Genomic DNA, 16,989 nt, shown 5'->3' on the forward strand with positions numbered 1-16,989 from the left:
CTATTTTTGAAACATGTTGCAGTACTTGGTGTCATGCTACCTGTCTGCATGCAGTCCAGAACTTCCTCTGAAAGAACTCGAGCTTCATCTGGATCCCCACAGCTGAGCAGAGGGTCAGGAACATAAGAAACAGCACAATATATTTAAAATTAAGGATTAACAAAGTGATGAAAATGTTATGAAAGAGAGTGTACAAGCTGGTACCTGCAACAATTGGAGATTTTCTGTCATCAAGGAGCTGAATTGCTGTGCTGGCCAAAACCACACTCTTATTTTCTAATGCTAGAGAGGAAGAGGAGAGAATAAACTAACCCATTTGTCATTATCATGCATGTGAGGAACAGTACATTTTATGCTCACTAGATGGCGCCCTTTATTTAGCTGCCTCAACTGGCCAACTCAAAGGGAACTGCAGTACTAGCACATTACTTGACAGTAATGAAGTCCAGTCAGAGCTTTCTCTACATCCAGATCACTCTAATAACTCTGAAATGAGCGCTGTGACGGGACATTTCAGGGAATGATGGCAAAGCCTGAGTGGATACAGTCATCATTAACAGAGGAAATGTGGTAAATGTCGTGAGAGTGAAGCTGAATTCTCCATCATCCCTCTGGATAGCAGACAGAATGTGGGCCACGTTAACTGCAGACAGCCGAGAGGGAGGCGAGCTGTGCTGCACATCATATCAGTGAAAACCATTCAAACCCATAATCCATAACAGACAGAGGGGTATAGAAAAAGACTGATTTAGATGCTAAGTTGCTGAATTGGTAAGGTGACCAGATGAATTGAGGTGCTTCACATAATTCTGCTCTGGAGAAAGACAAGTAGGCCCCTAGTGAGATGGACTTGTATAATGCAAGATGTAGATAATTTAGCAGCAATACACAGATAAATGAATGAAGCTTTTCTTTTGTGCTGCTATCTCTAGTTTTGTTCTGCATACCTGTGCTGAAGGGGATTGAGTAGACAAATGTGCCGGGGACCTGCTCTGCCGCTCTCTTGTACCACAGAGGAAAGTGATCAGCATTAAACACACCCTCCTTGTCCTCCGCTGTCAGGAAATCTCTGAGGAAGCACGTAGAATGAAGAAAGTGGGGAGCGAAGGATTAGATTCATCAAGCACAAGTACGGCCTCGCCTCACGCTTTAAGTAACGATTAGAGAAATGTTGAGCAGCAGCACTCACTTATTGGAGAGCTGATCAGGAGCTACAAACAGTTTGGTTCTTGACAGGCCTGTGCGTGTTCCCAGAAAGGTGATCTCCACTCCTTTGTCTGAGTTCCTGTTTGTATAATGCAGAGCAGTGGCACATAAACACATCTGTACATCTTATGTGGATGCTGATGATTACACAGGATTACACATTGCCACATATAATTTAGGTTTTTTTCTTTTAAATATATGATGTAGGAAATGTATAATTGTATTCATGCAGGTGGTTAGTTTTTCTGACAAAACTGAGATCTGCTGTTGATTAAACTGAACGGTGTTAAATGTCTTGAGCGGAAATTTCTTGACGCAGTTGATCTAGTGTCAGGAAGCATTAATATATCATATTAAAGGATTGAAAAGAGACTGTATGATGTTACATCTTTTAAGACTTGCTTGCTTTTTATTTATTTATGATATTATTCATTTGGGCAGCGTTGACAGTTTTGTAGATGAAATATGCTACTGTATTCGAAGACATTACTTCAAGCATGCATTTTAAGGCAGATCATATACACGGTATGTACACCAGGACATTATAAGTATTAAATCAAGTATATCTTAGGATAGCCCTCATATGTGCAGAACATTCAAACTGTTTCTGGTCGCTGTGATTCTTCATACTGGCTGTGGAAAAAAATCCTTCTTAACATGACCACAAGGCTTCAGCTGTCTGATTTAAAAAAATAAATCGTGTATCTTCCATAGTTCCATAGTCTTTTTAGTGCAACACTCCCCTTTGTATTACTGTCCCTCACAAATAAAACAGGGGATGTCAAACCAAACAGACTGTAACTTTTGAAGACTTTAAAAGTCAACAAGTATACTGTCCATTTAATCCCACATCATTGAAATCTCATATTAAAGATACCTATTAACAGCCAGTTTAGAGGGGAGAAACAATTACAGCAGAGCAAACAAAAACAGTTTCAAAGTACGTATAGTGTCATCATGTGAGTATTGTTTTAAAACACAGGATGTAACAAATCCCTCAAGGTAAAGGGACATGGTTTGAGTGTGTATTTTCATAATGCAGGTATCATTTTCTCATAAGGCATACTTTATACTTCGTGATCATTCACCAGCAATTTGGCCTGTAGATGGGTCATAAGCTATAAACACAAACACATTATAAAATGCAAGGTCGTGAAAAATATTGTCTGGTGTTTCTTCTTCTCATGTTTGAATTATTAACGTTTACAAATGCAGACTGAACCTTTTTAAATGATTTACTAATATTTATAACTGAATAACAACATTTAAGTTCCCTTATTTAGTATTTAAGTACAGTTAATAAATAAATAAGTTTCAAATACATTATAATGTTTGTCAACAATTATAACTTTTCATATACAGAAATGAGATAATATAATCATATAAAATATTCTATTATTAGAACTGTGTTTTACTGTTTTCTCATTAATCATCTGTTCATATACCAGCCTACGCCTATGGGTGCCCAAAGGAGTTATAGTGCTTACATTAATAAGCAATAACCGGTATATCTACTTATAATTACCTCTATAGCGTGTTATTTACTCAAAGGAAAGTGTTACCTATAATTACAGATGACATACAAAGTAAGAGACTATTTTATTAAACAGCTTTCTAACACTAAACATGCAACTGCACACTTAAAAAACTCCTAGAAAGTGATTCTAAAAACAGCTTACTCTGACTTATTGAGGGCAAGTCCATTCCAGTAGGTCTCCAGTGGAGCAGTGACCACTGCATCAAATAACACCTCCTGGATCAGCTCTCTGTCACCTGCAGAATGTACAACAGTAGTTTTAATCAAAGATGTGATCACCTAAAAACATCCAAGTCATTTATAGTAATCAATTTCTTTTGTTAATGCTTTTTGAAAAAAATTGAATTTGATCAAATTGCTGCACAGATATTACAGTCATCATGTAGTCTAATATATTTGAGTCTGACTCAGATGTCTCTTACATTTGAGGTGCGGTCTGCGGCCTGTCATGAAGAGCTTGATGGCTTGAATCTGGGTCAGGTGACGATGCTCGTGCTGCTCCTCTGTGTTGCAGTACGTCCTACGGTCCAAACAGAGACACACTGTTACATCACAGGCCTCAACATCCCTGATGAACACAGAGGGATAACCTATATAACGCATGAATGCCCACTTCCATAACCCCAGCGTTACCATTCATCTGCCAGGGCGACATCTGGCTGTTCCAGATCACGAAGCCCTGAAAAACACATGTCAGTAACGCTTCAGCAATGCCAGCCGTGATAGACTGATACAATAAGAGCTCTTCCAAACATGCAGGTCAGATTGTCATACATCTAATTGTATTCAGACTTTTGGTAATACAGTACATTTGGAACGATATACCTGCTTCGACTGACACATTTCCTCTGAAGAAGTATTTGCCGTGGCCTCTGGAGAGAGCCACTCCAACGCTGGAGAGAAAAACACAGGACAGAATCAACGTTTCACTTGAACTGAGACATAAACCAATAGGAAGTCATTTAGGAGTGTAATAACATTCACCTGAATGGAGTTCCTTTGATGTCAGTGTAGTAATAGTCATTGTGCATCTTCAACACTCGCCTCTAAAAGACCAAACAAAAAGGGCAGATGAGATTTATTCCTTTAGTCTAGAAATGATAGCGAGAACAACCCTCATCCGATAGGGAGACACTAAACATCTTTATCAGCAACCTCACCCCTCTATCCACTGTCTTCTTCACCTCCATAGAGAAAGTCCCTGTCCGCCTGTTCACCATAGCATTACGGAGCTGAAAGATAAAGCGAACAAAGAGGCACGTAGAGCCGAGAGGTCGAGGCTGGGTCATTGATCCAACGACCTGTCTGTGGTTGTCATTTAAATGTGATACTGAAAACAGAGCTTTCATTAATATTAGCATTCATTTAAAATAATATAGAACCATTGTTCTGGTAACAATATGAAATCAAGGCATTAAGTTGCAGTCACACAATGTTGCATGTAAAGTACACCTAGGGTAAAATTTTGCACACAATGAAGACTTTTTTTTTTGCAAGATTTTGTTGCTATAATAGTCATTTTTAATTTTTTTTAACACGTACAATATCATCTTTGTCCTCCCATTCCACCTCAGAGAGATCCACACTGCTGTAGTTTGGTTTTCTCCTCTTCTGACCCTGCTGATACTGCGCAGAGAAACACAGTATACACAATTTAATGATCCTTTTGTATAATGAGTTTTCATTTTGACTAAAACTTTAACCAAACTGATTTAATAAATGTAGCCTGACCCAGCTGTGAAATCTATGCGTGACACAATATTGTCAAATAGAGATGAGATAAACATGGAAAACATAAATCTATTTAGAAATACGTCACTTTAATGTGTCTTTTGTGATTCACTGTTAAAAGAAAACTTGTCTGTGCACTCTTGTTTTATGAAGTCCTGATACAGCAGTTTTGCTGGTTAATTATTTAACAAATCATCTGTGAAATTAACACTGTCAGGTAAATTAAAAATGATTAATATGATTGATAGGAAATCCACGCTCAAATAAGTCTACATCAGTGCATTAAACTGTACATGACAGATGCTGCTACGTAATGTCGTCCAGTACACAAGAAACGATCAATGACTACAACCACAGCACAGTTTTAGCCACAAAGAGACACTCACAAGAAACCAGCACAGACCAACATACACACAGTTGCACAGAGAGGAGTAGCACTGACACTGGCACGCACAGATCCACTAGCACAGCCATAGCTCCTGAGGAACCAGTCGGTCCCAGGGCGAGCGGCTGTGGTCTCTGCCAGTGAGTGTTAAGTTACCTCTGGGAAATCTCAGGCCAGCCAGCCCTATGAGTGGCCTTTATCCCTGCATGCATACATCAAAGGAAAAGGTGGGGATTACAGACTATACGAGCCCATTTAGCCTCCTAACCACATAACACATATGTTTCCGTGTGCCTTCGTCAAAGGAGTCTTTCACTTCATCATTTCAGTTATGCATACATGGACAAAACAAAAGGGAAAAACAGGGTAAAGTCAGGGAATGTTGCAAGACTGTAAAAAGTGTAAAAGTGATGTTAAGAAATCACATTACCAAAGGCCTGAGGTCCGGATGTATCAGGATGTAGCCGTTGTTTGTGATGGCAAAGGCGTACCCATGAATCCCTAACTAGAGAAACAAAATGAGACACATAGACGTTTCAAAACCCTTTTGTTATGCATATCAACATATTCATTGAATTTCTGAAAAAGCAGAAGACAGCTGATTGTACCATATGTTTAGGGATGAGCTTCATCAACTCCTGCAGAGGGATGTCTGTTCCTGCAACCCCCAACAGAATACCCTGGTTCTTCTGCATGAGAAGATTCAAAACACATTCACAACTTCAGATGACTGCAGGAATACTCATTTTGTGTCTCACATTCAGTCAGTCAGTCAGTCAGTCAGTCAGTCAGTCAGTCAGTCAGTCAGTCAGTCAGTCAGTCACTCACTCACTCACTCACTCACTCACTCACTCACTCACTCACTCACTCACCGTTTCATTCTTTGTGCTGAAGACAGGCATGGCTACTGTCGTCATCAGACTTGGGCCTGCTTTTTCTTTCAACTGAAAAGAGAAAAGGAATTTCTGATAGATGAATGCCGCTATTCTGTCTGATTGTCAACAAGTTTCCCGATCAGGTTCATAAGCATCAGTCAAAAGCAAAAATAAATAAATAATTCAAACTGAAATCTGCGCTTGCCTGATAATCAGACTAAATTGCCATTTTGTTTCACTTCATTCATTGTAATTACTGAACAACTCAGACATGTGTGTGTGTGACAGGCTTTATCATCCTACAGATTTAACAGTTTATTTATATAACATATACAATAACCAACACAGTCACACACCTTGACAAATTGAGATTCCAACAATGAAATGGTTTGTCCATAAATTACTCCAGCTGCTACATAATAATGATTATGTAAAAAGAAACATTTTAGGAATATGCAACAACATTAAATGTGATCAGCAGCTGTGGGGAAGTTAATTATTGGATTAAGAAATAGAATTCCTTTTTTAGCCAGTGCAGGAGGCCTAATTCAGACTAAATTAAATTAAAATGTCTGTATTAAAAATAGTGGAGCATGAGTTATAACAGCTTCATGACTTGACTAAAACAAAGCCTCACAAGGCTTTATTTTGTTTGTTGGCTACAAAATTGACAAACACATAAAAATATTAGAAAATATCTAAGATCTAGAAACACAAGACAGATTTGAAGCAGAAATACAGCATTTATTCCTTGCACAAAATGTTCAAATGCAGCATCCAAATGAGGTCCAGCTTTCTTTTTGTCAAAGCTGAACCATGTGAGGCTCATGTGGCGCTCAGAGAAGGTGAGATAAGTTCAGTAGGATGAAGGCTGACATAATTAAGCACATAAGTGCCATTAAACTAGGTTTGCTATTCCCTCACCTCATGAGTCCACACAGCTGAGTGTGCCTACATGCCTCCATGTTGTGTGTGTGTGTGTGTGTGTGTGTGTGTTTGTGTGTGTGTGTGTGTGTGTGTGTGTGTGTGTGTGTGTGGTGGGGGGGTTGTTCATTTATGCACATGCATGCATATGACGCAAACAGGCTGTGAACCGCAGTGTGTACTAGCTAGCTTGACAAAATGAAGAATGGTGGGTCCTTACATTCATCTCAACACACAATTTGGCGGAAACTGCTTCAGACTACACACACATGCGCGCACACACACACACACACACACACACACACACACACACACACACACACACACACACACACACACACACACACACACACACACACACTCCCACACACACACACACACAAACAGGTAAACCTTCGAACACCTAACTACCCCCCTCCTCTCTCTCCCTCTTTCTCTTTCTTGGTTTCCCCTCCAATGTCAGTTTTATTATGGGCTTTAGGAGATAAAATGCAATGATCCACAGAATGATGAATGGTGTGTCTGAGGCTGAGATACAAGAGCACACACTCCAGAGAACAATCTCCCAACCTTTCTGTGTGTGTGTGTGTGTGTGTGTGCGTGCGCGCAAGTGCGTGTGTGTGCGTGTGTGTGTGTTTGTGTGTGTGTGAGTGTGTCTCCATACTGAAAAGAAGTACAATAAATGCTTCTTTGCTGTACCATTAGAGAAGAACTTAAGACTTTCTAAGAAATATTAAAGCATAATGTTGAAAAGTATAATCAGTCATTTAACCTCTCTAAGTCACTTTTACTGTACTACTGCAATTACTCTACCTTGATCTCCTTTCTTTGATACTACTCTTAACAGCATCTTGCTGAATCTTTTATGAAACAACAAATAAATCATTTTAGTCTTAATTTAAGTCAACCTGAGAGCACAAAGAGATCTGATCACATGTAGATGTTTACCTTATGCGCCTGGGAAAGCTGTTTGGAAAGAAGAGGCAGAAAGATTGAAACTCTGCACATTCTGCACTGACTGCAGACACAGATGTACATTGGGGGTAATCCATGCAGATTAATGAAGCTCATAATGAGAAATCATTCCAGCAGCGTGAAGAGTAATGACAAGAGAGCAGATACACACATGTGCACAGTCACTGTGCATGGATCTACAAAATAATATATATAATAATTTCATGCAGTGGACATTATAGGCCAAATACTGGGCTATATTATACTGTAATATGTTCCTATTATTTTGTCCCTTCTCTGGAGAAAATGTTATTGCACTGATGCACACAACAGGTACACGTAAGGATGCAATCACACACACAAAAACACATATATGGACTAATAACTTAAAGACTCACAGCAGATTGTCACACTTCTTCAAACTAATAAGTAGAGCCCTGTAATACACTTACAGCACTGTCCACATAAGCTTCAGTCCACACCGTGTCGTGCTCGTGGTCGATGACTTTTGGGCGGCTCATGACGTGAAGATACCTCATTACATTCTCCTGAACATCTGCTAAAGTGGAAATCTGACTGAAATAACCTGCAATGAAACACACACATGAACTCAAAATGATTAAAAAAAAGTGTGGAGGAATAACATACTATGATCACATTATGAAGACCTGCATGTTTTTGGGCCATCTGAAACCTGCATTAATTTATTTTTTGGCCACTTGAGGGCATTAAACATTGACCTATTTTATTATTTCACATTGTTACACATCCAGCAGATACAGAGCAACATTAGCATTTGGTAGAGCTATTTTAGAAACATATTTGAAAATATTTTAGATCTTGCTGTATTTAAATCCCTATGGAAAATAAGCAGTTCCATAGTTTTATTTTTTAATAAGAACCAAAGATGATCTTAAAATGTATAACATGCTGTATGTGCATGTTAGATACTTTAACTGAAGCTATGGAGCATTTAGAACACACTGACTGTTTGCCATTATTCTTGCCATGCTTACTATACTTATCATGCTTGTGTAGGATGTATTCATGTTGTATGTAAAGAAGAAAGTGTTCAGTAAAGGTTGAAACGAAGCACATCGACAGTGGAGTTTTATTAAAGCATGCGTCAACTGCATGCTTGGACTCTACAGATTAAATCTGCATTTTCAAGACATAGATAGAGCCACACTAACAGTATTCATTTGGAGATGTGTTTCTGCCCATCTAGCGAATGCTGATATTTATATTTCCTTTTAGCGTTTTGGTCTCCACCAATTTCTGAGGGAAATATCTGGCTCCTAAATGCAAATGCTAAACTATGTTCACCAGCTAGTGTGGTTTGCTTTCAAAATCTAAATTAAAGTACTGAAGCATTATCAGCAAAATCTAGATAAGTATCAAAAATAGTTTTAATGAAATATTTATCTGCAACATAACTAATAATTTTAGTTGTCAAGTAAAATAACAATATTTCCCTCAGATATGTGGTGCACTAGAAGTATAACTTGGAATAAAATGGAAATACCTCAAACCAGTGCTGAAATAGCCTCTGGTAGTAACTGCTTACTTTCAATGACTACTGATGTCCTTGACATTACTGTACTGTACTACAACCACTCTGGAAACAGGTCTCCAGTGGTTCAGTCTAGAGCGACACAGGAGTCATTTGACTTGGTTTCAGCTCCTGCTGTTCCTGACAATGTCTCATATAAGACAAGTAAGGTTATTTCTCAGTGGGGGTCTGCATGGGGATGGAGGTATGGGGCTTGTCCCTCCAAAATCCCTCCATGATCTGTTTTCCTGACTGCGACTTTCCCTTCAAGATTGCACTCATCCGGAGCATTGACGTGTGGGAGCCATCAGTAGCGAGCAGCCGAGAGGGAGACACTCTGACAGGAAGAAGGATTAGAGCGGATTGACCTCTGACCCCCCCAAGTGCCACTTCATTACCTCTTGGCAGAAAGAATCTGAGCCTGCACACACACACACACACACATGCATGAACACACACACAAACACACATAACGCAGCCAAACCACACTGCTACCCACACATCCTCTACTTCTCATAATGGAGCACAGAAACACCACATCAGGCCCGTTCAACACTCTGATACGGAGGTGTCTCGGAAAGTGTTTATCAAAAAGTCCCAAACCTTTGTTGGCACAAGCCATCCATTTGAGGTTATCAGCAAACGCAGACTCTCGTCCAATCAGGTAAGGGAATATGCGCACCTGTGCAGAGGACACATAGATGTCAACAGTTTCAAAGATGGAAGGATTAAAAAAACATGGAAAGTGATGTGTCTCCTTAGTACTTCATCTTCCTGTCCTGATTCTATCTGGCTTTGGAACAAGACGTAGCTGCATGTTTTTGCATCCTCATGAGGAAACACTTCCCGCTTAGCTGTTTCTTCTTGTTTACTTCCTCGTGTTATTCTTTACCTTTTTTTCCAACCTTTGTTTGTCTGTTTTTTACCATTGTCTTTTTTAGATAGCAGTATATGCAGTTAAATTCAATTAATTTTCTATTGTTGGGGGTTGGGCATGAGGGCATGTTCCACTGTCCTTTTAAAGAACGCTGTGTGACTCTTTGCCAAATCTGCATGGCTCATTGGCTCCAGATGCTTTGCTAAGCATAAAGCATATAGAAAACACTGAATGGCTGCCATATAGCGGCCCTGAGGGTGTATGAAGGGGGGATGGGGTGCCCAGCCAAACACTGCCCTGCACCCTGCCAAACACTGCCCACACACATATGCTTGATAGGACTGAACAAAAGCCCCTGAGCTGTTGTTTTTATTGCTTTCTGAATGGCACAGCAGTCCATTTCATTTCAATTGCATTTAGGTCTTACAAAGGGAGCCTAACAAAAGATTTTAAACCAATGTTGAGTCCAGGAAGAAGTGTAGGGAGAGCACAGCAATGGGGAACCAGAGCCTTTTAGACTGAACTGCTTGTACATGCGCTGCCCCTTGAAAGTGCTTAATTTCCCATGTTTTATTTCCCATGGGGGAAATATTGCTGTGTAACATGTCAACACACTGAAAACCATCATATTGATGTGAATTTTACATTACAAAGTTATTAGTGGTAATGAAGTAGGAAACCAATTCCCCAAAACGTCAAGACAGGAGTTCCAGCTGTCATATATATTAACAGGTACATCTATCCTAGATGGAGGAAAAGTGCAATGCAAGCAGAAAATTCATAAAATAGACATGTGTAATGTTCAGAATTAGATACCAGGTGGAGCAGAAAGGAGAGAGGGAAAGACACACCTTTCTTTCTGGCCAATTGTGCCTCTCAAAAACGTTATCATACATTTCAGTTGCCCCATCCGTCACAAGCATTATGGCCTGGCTGCACACACTGCCGTGACCCGTCCGATTAAACTGCAAATGAAAATATATACAAAAAACACAAATTATATATGTGGTGTTATTTACACAGTAGACGAACAGAGCCAACAATCTCTGTATATGTTGTTGATGATAAAGCCATCAGTCAATAAAATACAGAAAACGGCTTTGTAAATGAACTTGTGTAGTACTCTTAATTCTGATGCAGAAGATGCATCGCAGTAATTAAGCAGCTTATTGACCTGTAACAGAGTGAATGTGGAGAGAAAGAGGAGAGTGTAGTGACAGTACTGCTGAGCATGACTGCTCTTCAGCCCCACAGGCCGAGCACCAGGGGGCCTTAAACCTCACAGACACATACAATTGTGCACAAATATGATAAAAATAGAAATGTCATATTACCACAAGGGTATAAACAATGTTAGTGTGTCCTATCCTCTCAGTAAATTGTCCTTATTCTGGGTGAATTTTATAACAGCCAAAGCAAGCCTCAGTAGTTGAATCATAATTTTAAAAGCCTTTAGAGCCTCTTACAGTACAGTACAGTATAGTAAAGTTCAGGTTTTAGCTCAAAACACTAATCATTTACCAAACTATAAAGGGTTACAAAGTTACCAGACAACCAGATCAAATCAAAAATGCTATTATTATTCCCACTATGGATTGCACTATGGAAGTTTGTTAATGTTAACATAATGCACCATCATCATGCATAGTGCATCATGTGTATGTGGCCTCAAACAAAAGTAGCAGTTTGGGTCTGATTTGTGTCTGAGGCAACTCTGTTTGCTGTGCCTTAAAGTCCTCACGGTCGCCACAGACAGAGACGGCTCTGCACAGCAGGCAGAAAAAAGGTAGAGGATTAAACACTAAATTCAAATATTAAAGTTACAATAGTGAAAATAATGCAAATTATATGACATTAACTTTAGACAGATCTGTACCTGAGGTCAACTTTGAAAAGGTTTTTACTGTAACTACTGTATAATCTACGTATTCAGCAGGAAAATCTAAAGTCAGTCTGACGTAAGATAATTACACAATTTAATGTAAAAAAAACAAAACAAAAACAATCAAATGCAACGCAAATATTAGTTTTTGTTCATAATGAAATAGTCCAGACCAGTTTCTATCATAAGTGTTTCAGAGGGAGGATGTGAGAGAATATAGTGGAGTGTTTAAGGTTTATATTTAAGATACTCAGCACTCTTGGCCTCTGGGGATTTGTGTTGCTTCAGATTTTTAAGTAAATAATTATTTGTAAATATAAATGTTAATGAGAAAAGACATGATCAATAACAGGATCATTAAGTAATTGATGCTGATAAAATCTAATCAATTTCAAGGCCTAGTTACTTGAGAGACAAATTAATGTTCTTGTTTCCAAAGACATTTTTTTTTAAAAGAAGGGGAAAAAAGGGTTGGATTACATATTTTGCAATAGTAAAAATATTTCATTATATGCTTGCTGTTTTATGTTTCTTTCATATTATTCTTCACACTGTACATTGTCAGATCACAGCTCCAATTTTACTCAGCTGACCAGGTCTGGATGTAAAAACAGTGCAACGCTCTTCACATGAGGTGAGTTTCTTCTTGATTAGGGTTATGATAGGCTGCAGTCTTTTCCTGGACAGCAACAATGAATTTCAGCGTTGGGCTACTGGCTACCATATTACCATATTCACTGCAGAGCTTTAATTAATCTGACAAATGCAGAGGTAAAAGCTGCGCTCCCTCAGCTTGAGCGGCGCAGCCAAAGCTCGCCTGAAAACAGGGAGATAAAAGGAGTGCAGCGTGGCACCTGGTCTTATCTGCTTTGTGTTCCAATCAGCCACGTTATTAATCATTGACATTAATTAGAGCCATTAATCACGCGTCTGAATAGATGTGTCTGTGTTTGGAGGGCGGAACGAGGATAGCGCTGGAGCGTTTCGACAGGCGACACACCTCCCAAGCACTCAAATGTATTTGACTGGAGTGTGCTGCTTTTTATGATTAGCTGAGAACATGTAGAGTGTCGCACTTGAACACTCTGTCAGTGAAAACAAATGTGGCTTGTAAAATGAAAGTTTTCCTAATGTTCTGGTCAAGTGGAGCCCTCGAATTAAATGACAACAAAGTGCATTTATAAAAGCTGGGCACATGCACAAATTCAATACTTCCTGCCAAATGAATCAATAAATTAATTTGGTGAAAACTTATGAATACTCAACAGCACCGTCACATTATCAGTAACCAGTGAATAAGAAATGAGTTCATTTGCTTTGTGATACAATATTTCAGTGGAATATAGACTGTGAAGATTTATGTGTGAACAGTATCCCCATTAAACTGACAGACAATCACAGATACAGAGCAGGTGGATGTAAAGAGGTTTACTGTAGTGGAACTTACATCATTCAGGATCGTGAACGCCTCATCCAGAGCGTCCCCCAGCAGCCCGATCCCTTTGGCAAACAGTTTGTCCAGATGTTCACGGAAATGCTGACAAGGTGATAACGGAGAGGGGAGAAAAAAAGAACAGTTTTAAACATTAATCACACAAATTAAACCTGATACAATCCACATATATTCATTACATGTCAGTTTGATCAGGACTTACGTCTTTATTGGCTCTGTCTGCCCGGACCAGCGTGCCATTCAAACAGGGCTCCACATAGTGAATCTCCTGATTATACTGCAGAAATACAAAAAACACTTCGATAAAAGAACATTAAATAAGTACTCTTTGTTTTTAATGCAAGTTTGACTTAAAGAGTTATCTAAAATACATAACAGAAATGTCTTTAGTACAAATTATTGAATTAAGGTTTCAGGTAGCAAATGGCTAAGATTACAGGTAGACGGAGAGAATCACATGTTAAAAAATAATGAGATGAGAAACAAATTTGTATAAACTGTATAAAAAGGTGACATTTTGGTTGAACTGACACTTACTGCAATGATGTTGAAGAAGTCGTCATCTCCAAGTGTGTCTAATATGGAAGAGACAGTCTGTCTGGCGATGGTCAGCCTCAGTCCCTTCATACTTCCACTTACATCAACTAAGATAATGACATCCTTAGGTGAAGTCGCTGCCTGGATGTACCTGTGGTGTTAAATTACATTCTTTGAATCCTTGGGTGTTGCAGTATTGAGGGAGGAATATAAAAAGAAACGCCCTCTTTACAAACAAAATAACAGTTTGTCAGGTATGTAAACACTCACCACTTTCTGTTTCTACAGTCAAAGCCGATAACCCCATGTTCATCAGGATGCCACTTCACTCCTGTGGAAAAGATCAGAACGTATATCAACATTTACTGGTGTGTGACAGCAGACAAACACGAGCACACTGACACAGGATATCTGAAATGTGACAATGATGTAGATCTGCCGTAATCAAGGCACAGTTAAGTCTCTTCATCTCTCAGGGGAGCCATCAGCAGTGGACAATATGCCAAACTGTTTAATGTATAAAGGATAGGCACCAGTACTACTGTATATTGGAGAGGTTATTCCTCTGTGCCACAGACCTCCGCCGTTGGCCAAAAACTATTAAAATCTCATGAATGAGCAACATTTTTGCACTGGGTGACATGTTCCTCCATTACTGGGAACACAGCCGCTGTAGTTTATCTTGAGTCGGTCCCACATTCACAGTCCTGCTGCCAGAAATACTCACTAGAGTACCAAAATTTGTATAAATCAGCAGCTGAAGATAGTCGCCAACAAAAACTATTTAGTCCTGCTTATATAACATTTCAGAAAAAATACAGCACCCAGCTGTGTTGTGAAATTATTTAACCTTTTTAAAAAGTAAAGTATATACGTATTTGTGATTTTTAAAGATTGACGTCTTCAGGTATGAATGAGCTTGGGGCTGAGTGCAACAGACAGATTGGAAGGATCGAACTCTTGGGAGTGCGGCCAGGGTTCAGTTTAATGTTAGGGTTAGGTTAAGGTTAAGGTTAAGGTTAAGTTTAGCATACGTCATCCCTCCAGCACATCCAATCTATCACCAGCCTTTTGGGATCAGATGCGTTCTGGTTGCTGTTTCCATTCTGTCAATTTCTACCTCGGATGTATAAAGAGGACTGGCTACAGTCTCTCTATGAGATGAAGGCACCCATGGAGCATGCTCACTAGAGACTTCTGCCGGCTGAGACAGCTGACTTAGGGCTAACTTGAATGGGGATAAAATCATTCAATCATGCAGCTCCTCTAGACTTTTCAAATGTGATGGGACCGAATTAATCAGATTCTGTGAAAGGAAATTACTCCTTTCTCTATCAGAATCGGATTCAATTGGTTTTTTCAAGGATTATGACGCCAAAAAAATTTCTGCTGATTTACAGATATCTCATTCACGATTTGAATGGGCTATGGGAAAAATAATTTTTGGGCCCAAAGGCATCACATAACATAATTACACGGTTTGGCTGCTATGTCATATGGGCTACATATAAATAAAGCCCAGCAGCGTTCCTGTATCCATTTCTCTTTATAAATCCATGATTTCTACAGGAACATGATTTGGTTTGAATACAGTCTGTGTGGGGAGAAAAAGAGGTGAAATGTCACCTGGACCTAAAACACCTATAAAAAGTATCAACTCTTGTTTGGTTTAAAATTGTTAACTGAGTGTAAACTGGCTACTTGTGAAACAATCTGATGGTAGATGTCATCTCTCAACTCCAACTTCAACTCCATTATCTCGTCTCAAGTTGATAATCAGACTGTAAACAATGACATGGAAGAGAAAGTCTTGGCCTGGATAACCATTATCTGGCATTTACTCCGGAGGCAAAATTGTCATCAGACGATGGCCGATGGGTTCCGAGACTGTGTTATTGTTTTGTGATTTGATTTGTTGATTACATGAAGAAAATGGAAAAAAGTAATGTCATCCTATATAATAATATTCAGTCTTACTGTTAACTGCCAGGAAATGTATGACTAAAATGGAGTGAAAACATAAAAACTACATAAAGTGTCTGATCTATGTCTCTTTTATGAATTTCTTCTAATACACTAAACATACAGAACCCATATCAGTTTTACAGTAAAAATCCGTTGTATCTCATCTTCAGGGCTTCTCTCCAGCACTGCAGTGAGCCGACTGTTTCACATCATCCTAACGGTCTGATAACTTTGGTTGGATCCAGCAGCTGTGGACTCATTCTCAGCGTGGCTGTAGACCCACACCAGCAAATGCTGATTAATTACAGTCTGTATATATGCATCCTCTCTGATGGTCTGTAAAATTACAACATTAGCCAAATTACCCTTTTAGTAATTCTATATCATTCGTTATGATTTGATTTTTTTATTTTTCCTGCAGTGACGGCTGACGGCTCCCTTGAGACAACCATTTCTTTGCCACACACACACACACACACACACACACACACACACACACACACACACACACACACACACACACACACACACACACACACACACACACACACACACACACACACACAGTGAGTAACGGACAGATATGGAAATAGGAAGATAGACCAGCAAAGTTACAACACTTACCAGGGTACTGCCTGAAGAAACCTTTTGCGCTCCCAAAGTACTGCCAAATGAGTGTTGGATCTCTATCAAAATTATCTACAAATACTTTATTCAGGGCCTCAGACCAGTATACGCCGTTCACTATGTCAGGGTCTAAGGAAAGGTGAAGGATGTGGACAGAGACAGCAAGAAGGAAGAAAAAAAGACAAGTTAATTATACGGTGGTAATGGTAATCATCCTGCTTTCCACTACTGAGTGCATGTTTGACCTTTGTCCCTTATTGACCCCCTTGAAGGAGATACAATGCCTGTGACTAAATCATCCCATCCCATCCTCCTGCTAGACGAGCCGGTAGCAGCCTCCCTTTGTGCCATGAACAGAGAGTTATGGAGAGTCCATTACAGCCACACAAAAGCAGCCACAGGGAGAGGTAACACACTCTGTTATGAAACAAGCAGCGACTGAACTGCTAGCATACGAGAGAAATCGTTCCCATCCCCCTAATCT

At 39.4% G+C, this 16,989-nt stretch overlaps 1 protein-coding gene across 1 annotated transcript in view; it reads right to left on the reverse strand.

The window, feature by feature from the left end:
* cacna2d3 (calcium channel, voltage dependent, alpha2/delta subunit 3) overlaps positions 1 to 16,989 on the reverse strand; it is a 37,815-nt gene that overhangs the window by 8,464 nt on the left and 12,362 nt on the right. The window contains exons 7-29 of the mRNA XM_062415544.1: positions 16,503 to 16,634; positions 14,184 to 14,244; positions 13,914 to 14,064; positions 13,579 to 13,653; positions 13,371 to 13,460; positions 10,893 to 11,006; positions 9,768 to 9,846; positions 8,065 to 8,198; positions 7,607 to 7,624; positions 5,732 to 5,803; positions 5,468 to 5,548; positions 5,290 to 5,364; positions 4,286 to 4,369; positions 3,904 to 3,975; positions 3,728 to 3,789; positions 3,569 to 3,636; positions 3,377 to 3,422; positions 3,166 to 3,263; positions 2,886 to 2,979; positions 1,190 to 1,285; positions 948 to 1,069; positions 205 to 282; positions 41 to 102 (exon numbers count right to left, since the gene is read on the reverse strand). Of these exons, the coding sequence (XP_062271528.1) occupies positions 41 to 102; positions 205 to 282; positions 948 to 1,069; positions 1,190 to 1,285; positions 2,886 to 2,979; positions 3,166 to 3,263; positions 3,377 to 3,422; positions 3,569 to 3,636; positions 3,728 to 3,789; positions 3,904 to 3,975; positions 4,286 to 4,369; positions 5,290 to 5,364; positions 5,468 to 5,548; positions 5,732 to 5,803; positions 7,607 to 7,624; positions 8,065 to 8,198; positions 9,768 to 9,846; positions 10,893 to 11,006; positions 13,371 to 13,460; positions 13,579 to 13,653; positions 13,914 to 14,064; positions 14,184 to 14,244; positions 16,503 to 16,634 (1,964 nt within the window). The remainder of the gene's footprint in view (positions 1 to 40; positions 103 to 204; positions 283 to 947; positions 1,070 to 1,189; positions 1,286 to 2,885; positions 2,980 to 3,165; positions 3,264 to 3,376; positions 3,423 to 3,568; positions 3,637 to 3,727; positions 3,790 to 3,903; positions 3,976 to 4,285; positions 4,370 to 5,289; positions 5,365 to 5,467; positions 5,549 to 5,731; positions 5,804 to 7,606; positions 7,625 to 8,064; positions 8,199 to 9,767; positions 9,847 to 10,892; positions 11,007 to 13,370; positions 13,461 to 13,578; positions 13,654 to 13,913; positions 14,065 to 14,183; positions 14,245 to 16,502; positions 16,635 to 16,989) is intronic.

The sequence above is a fragment of the Scomber scombrus genome, chromosome 3, assembly GCF_963691925.1.
Source record: "Scomber scombrus chromosome 3, fScoSco1.1, whole genome shotgun sequence".
In the NCBI taxonomy this organism is placed as follows: Eukaryota; Metazoa; Chordata; class Actinopteri; order Scombriformes; family Scombridae; genus Scomber; species Scomber scombrus.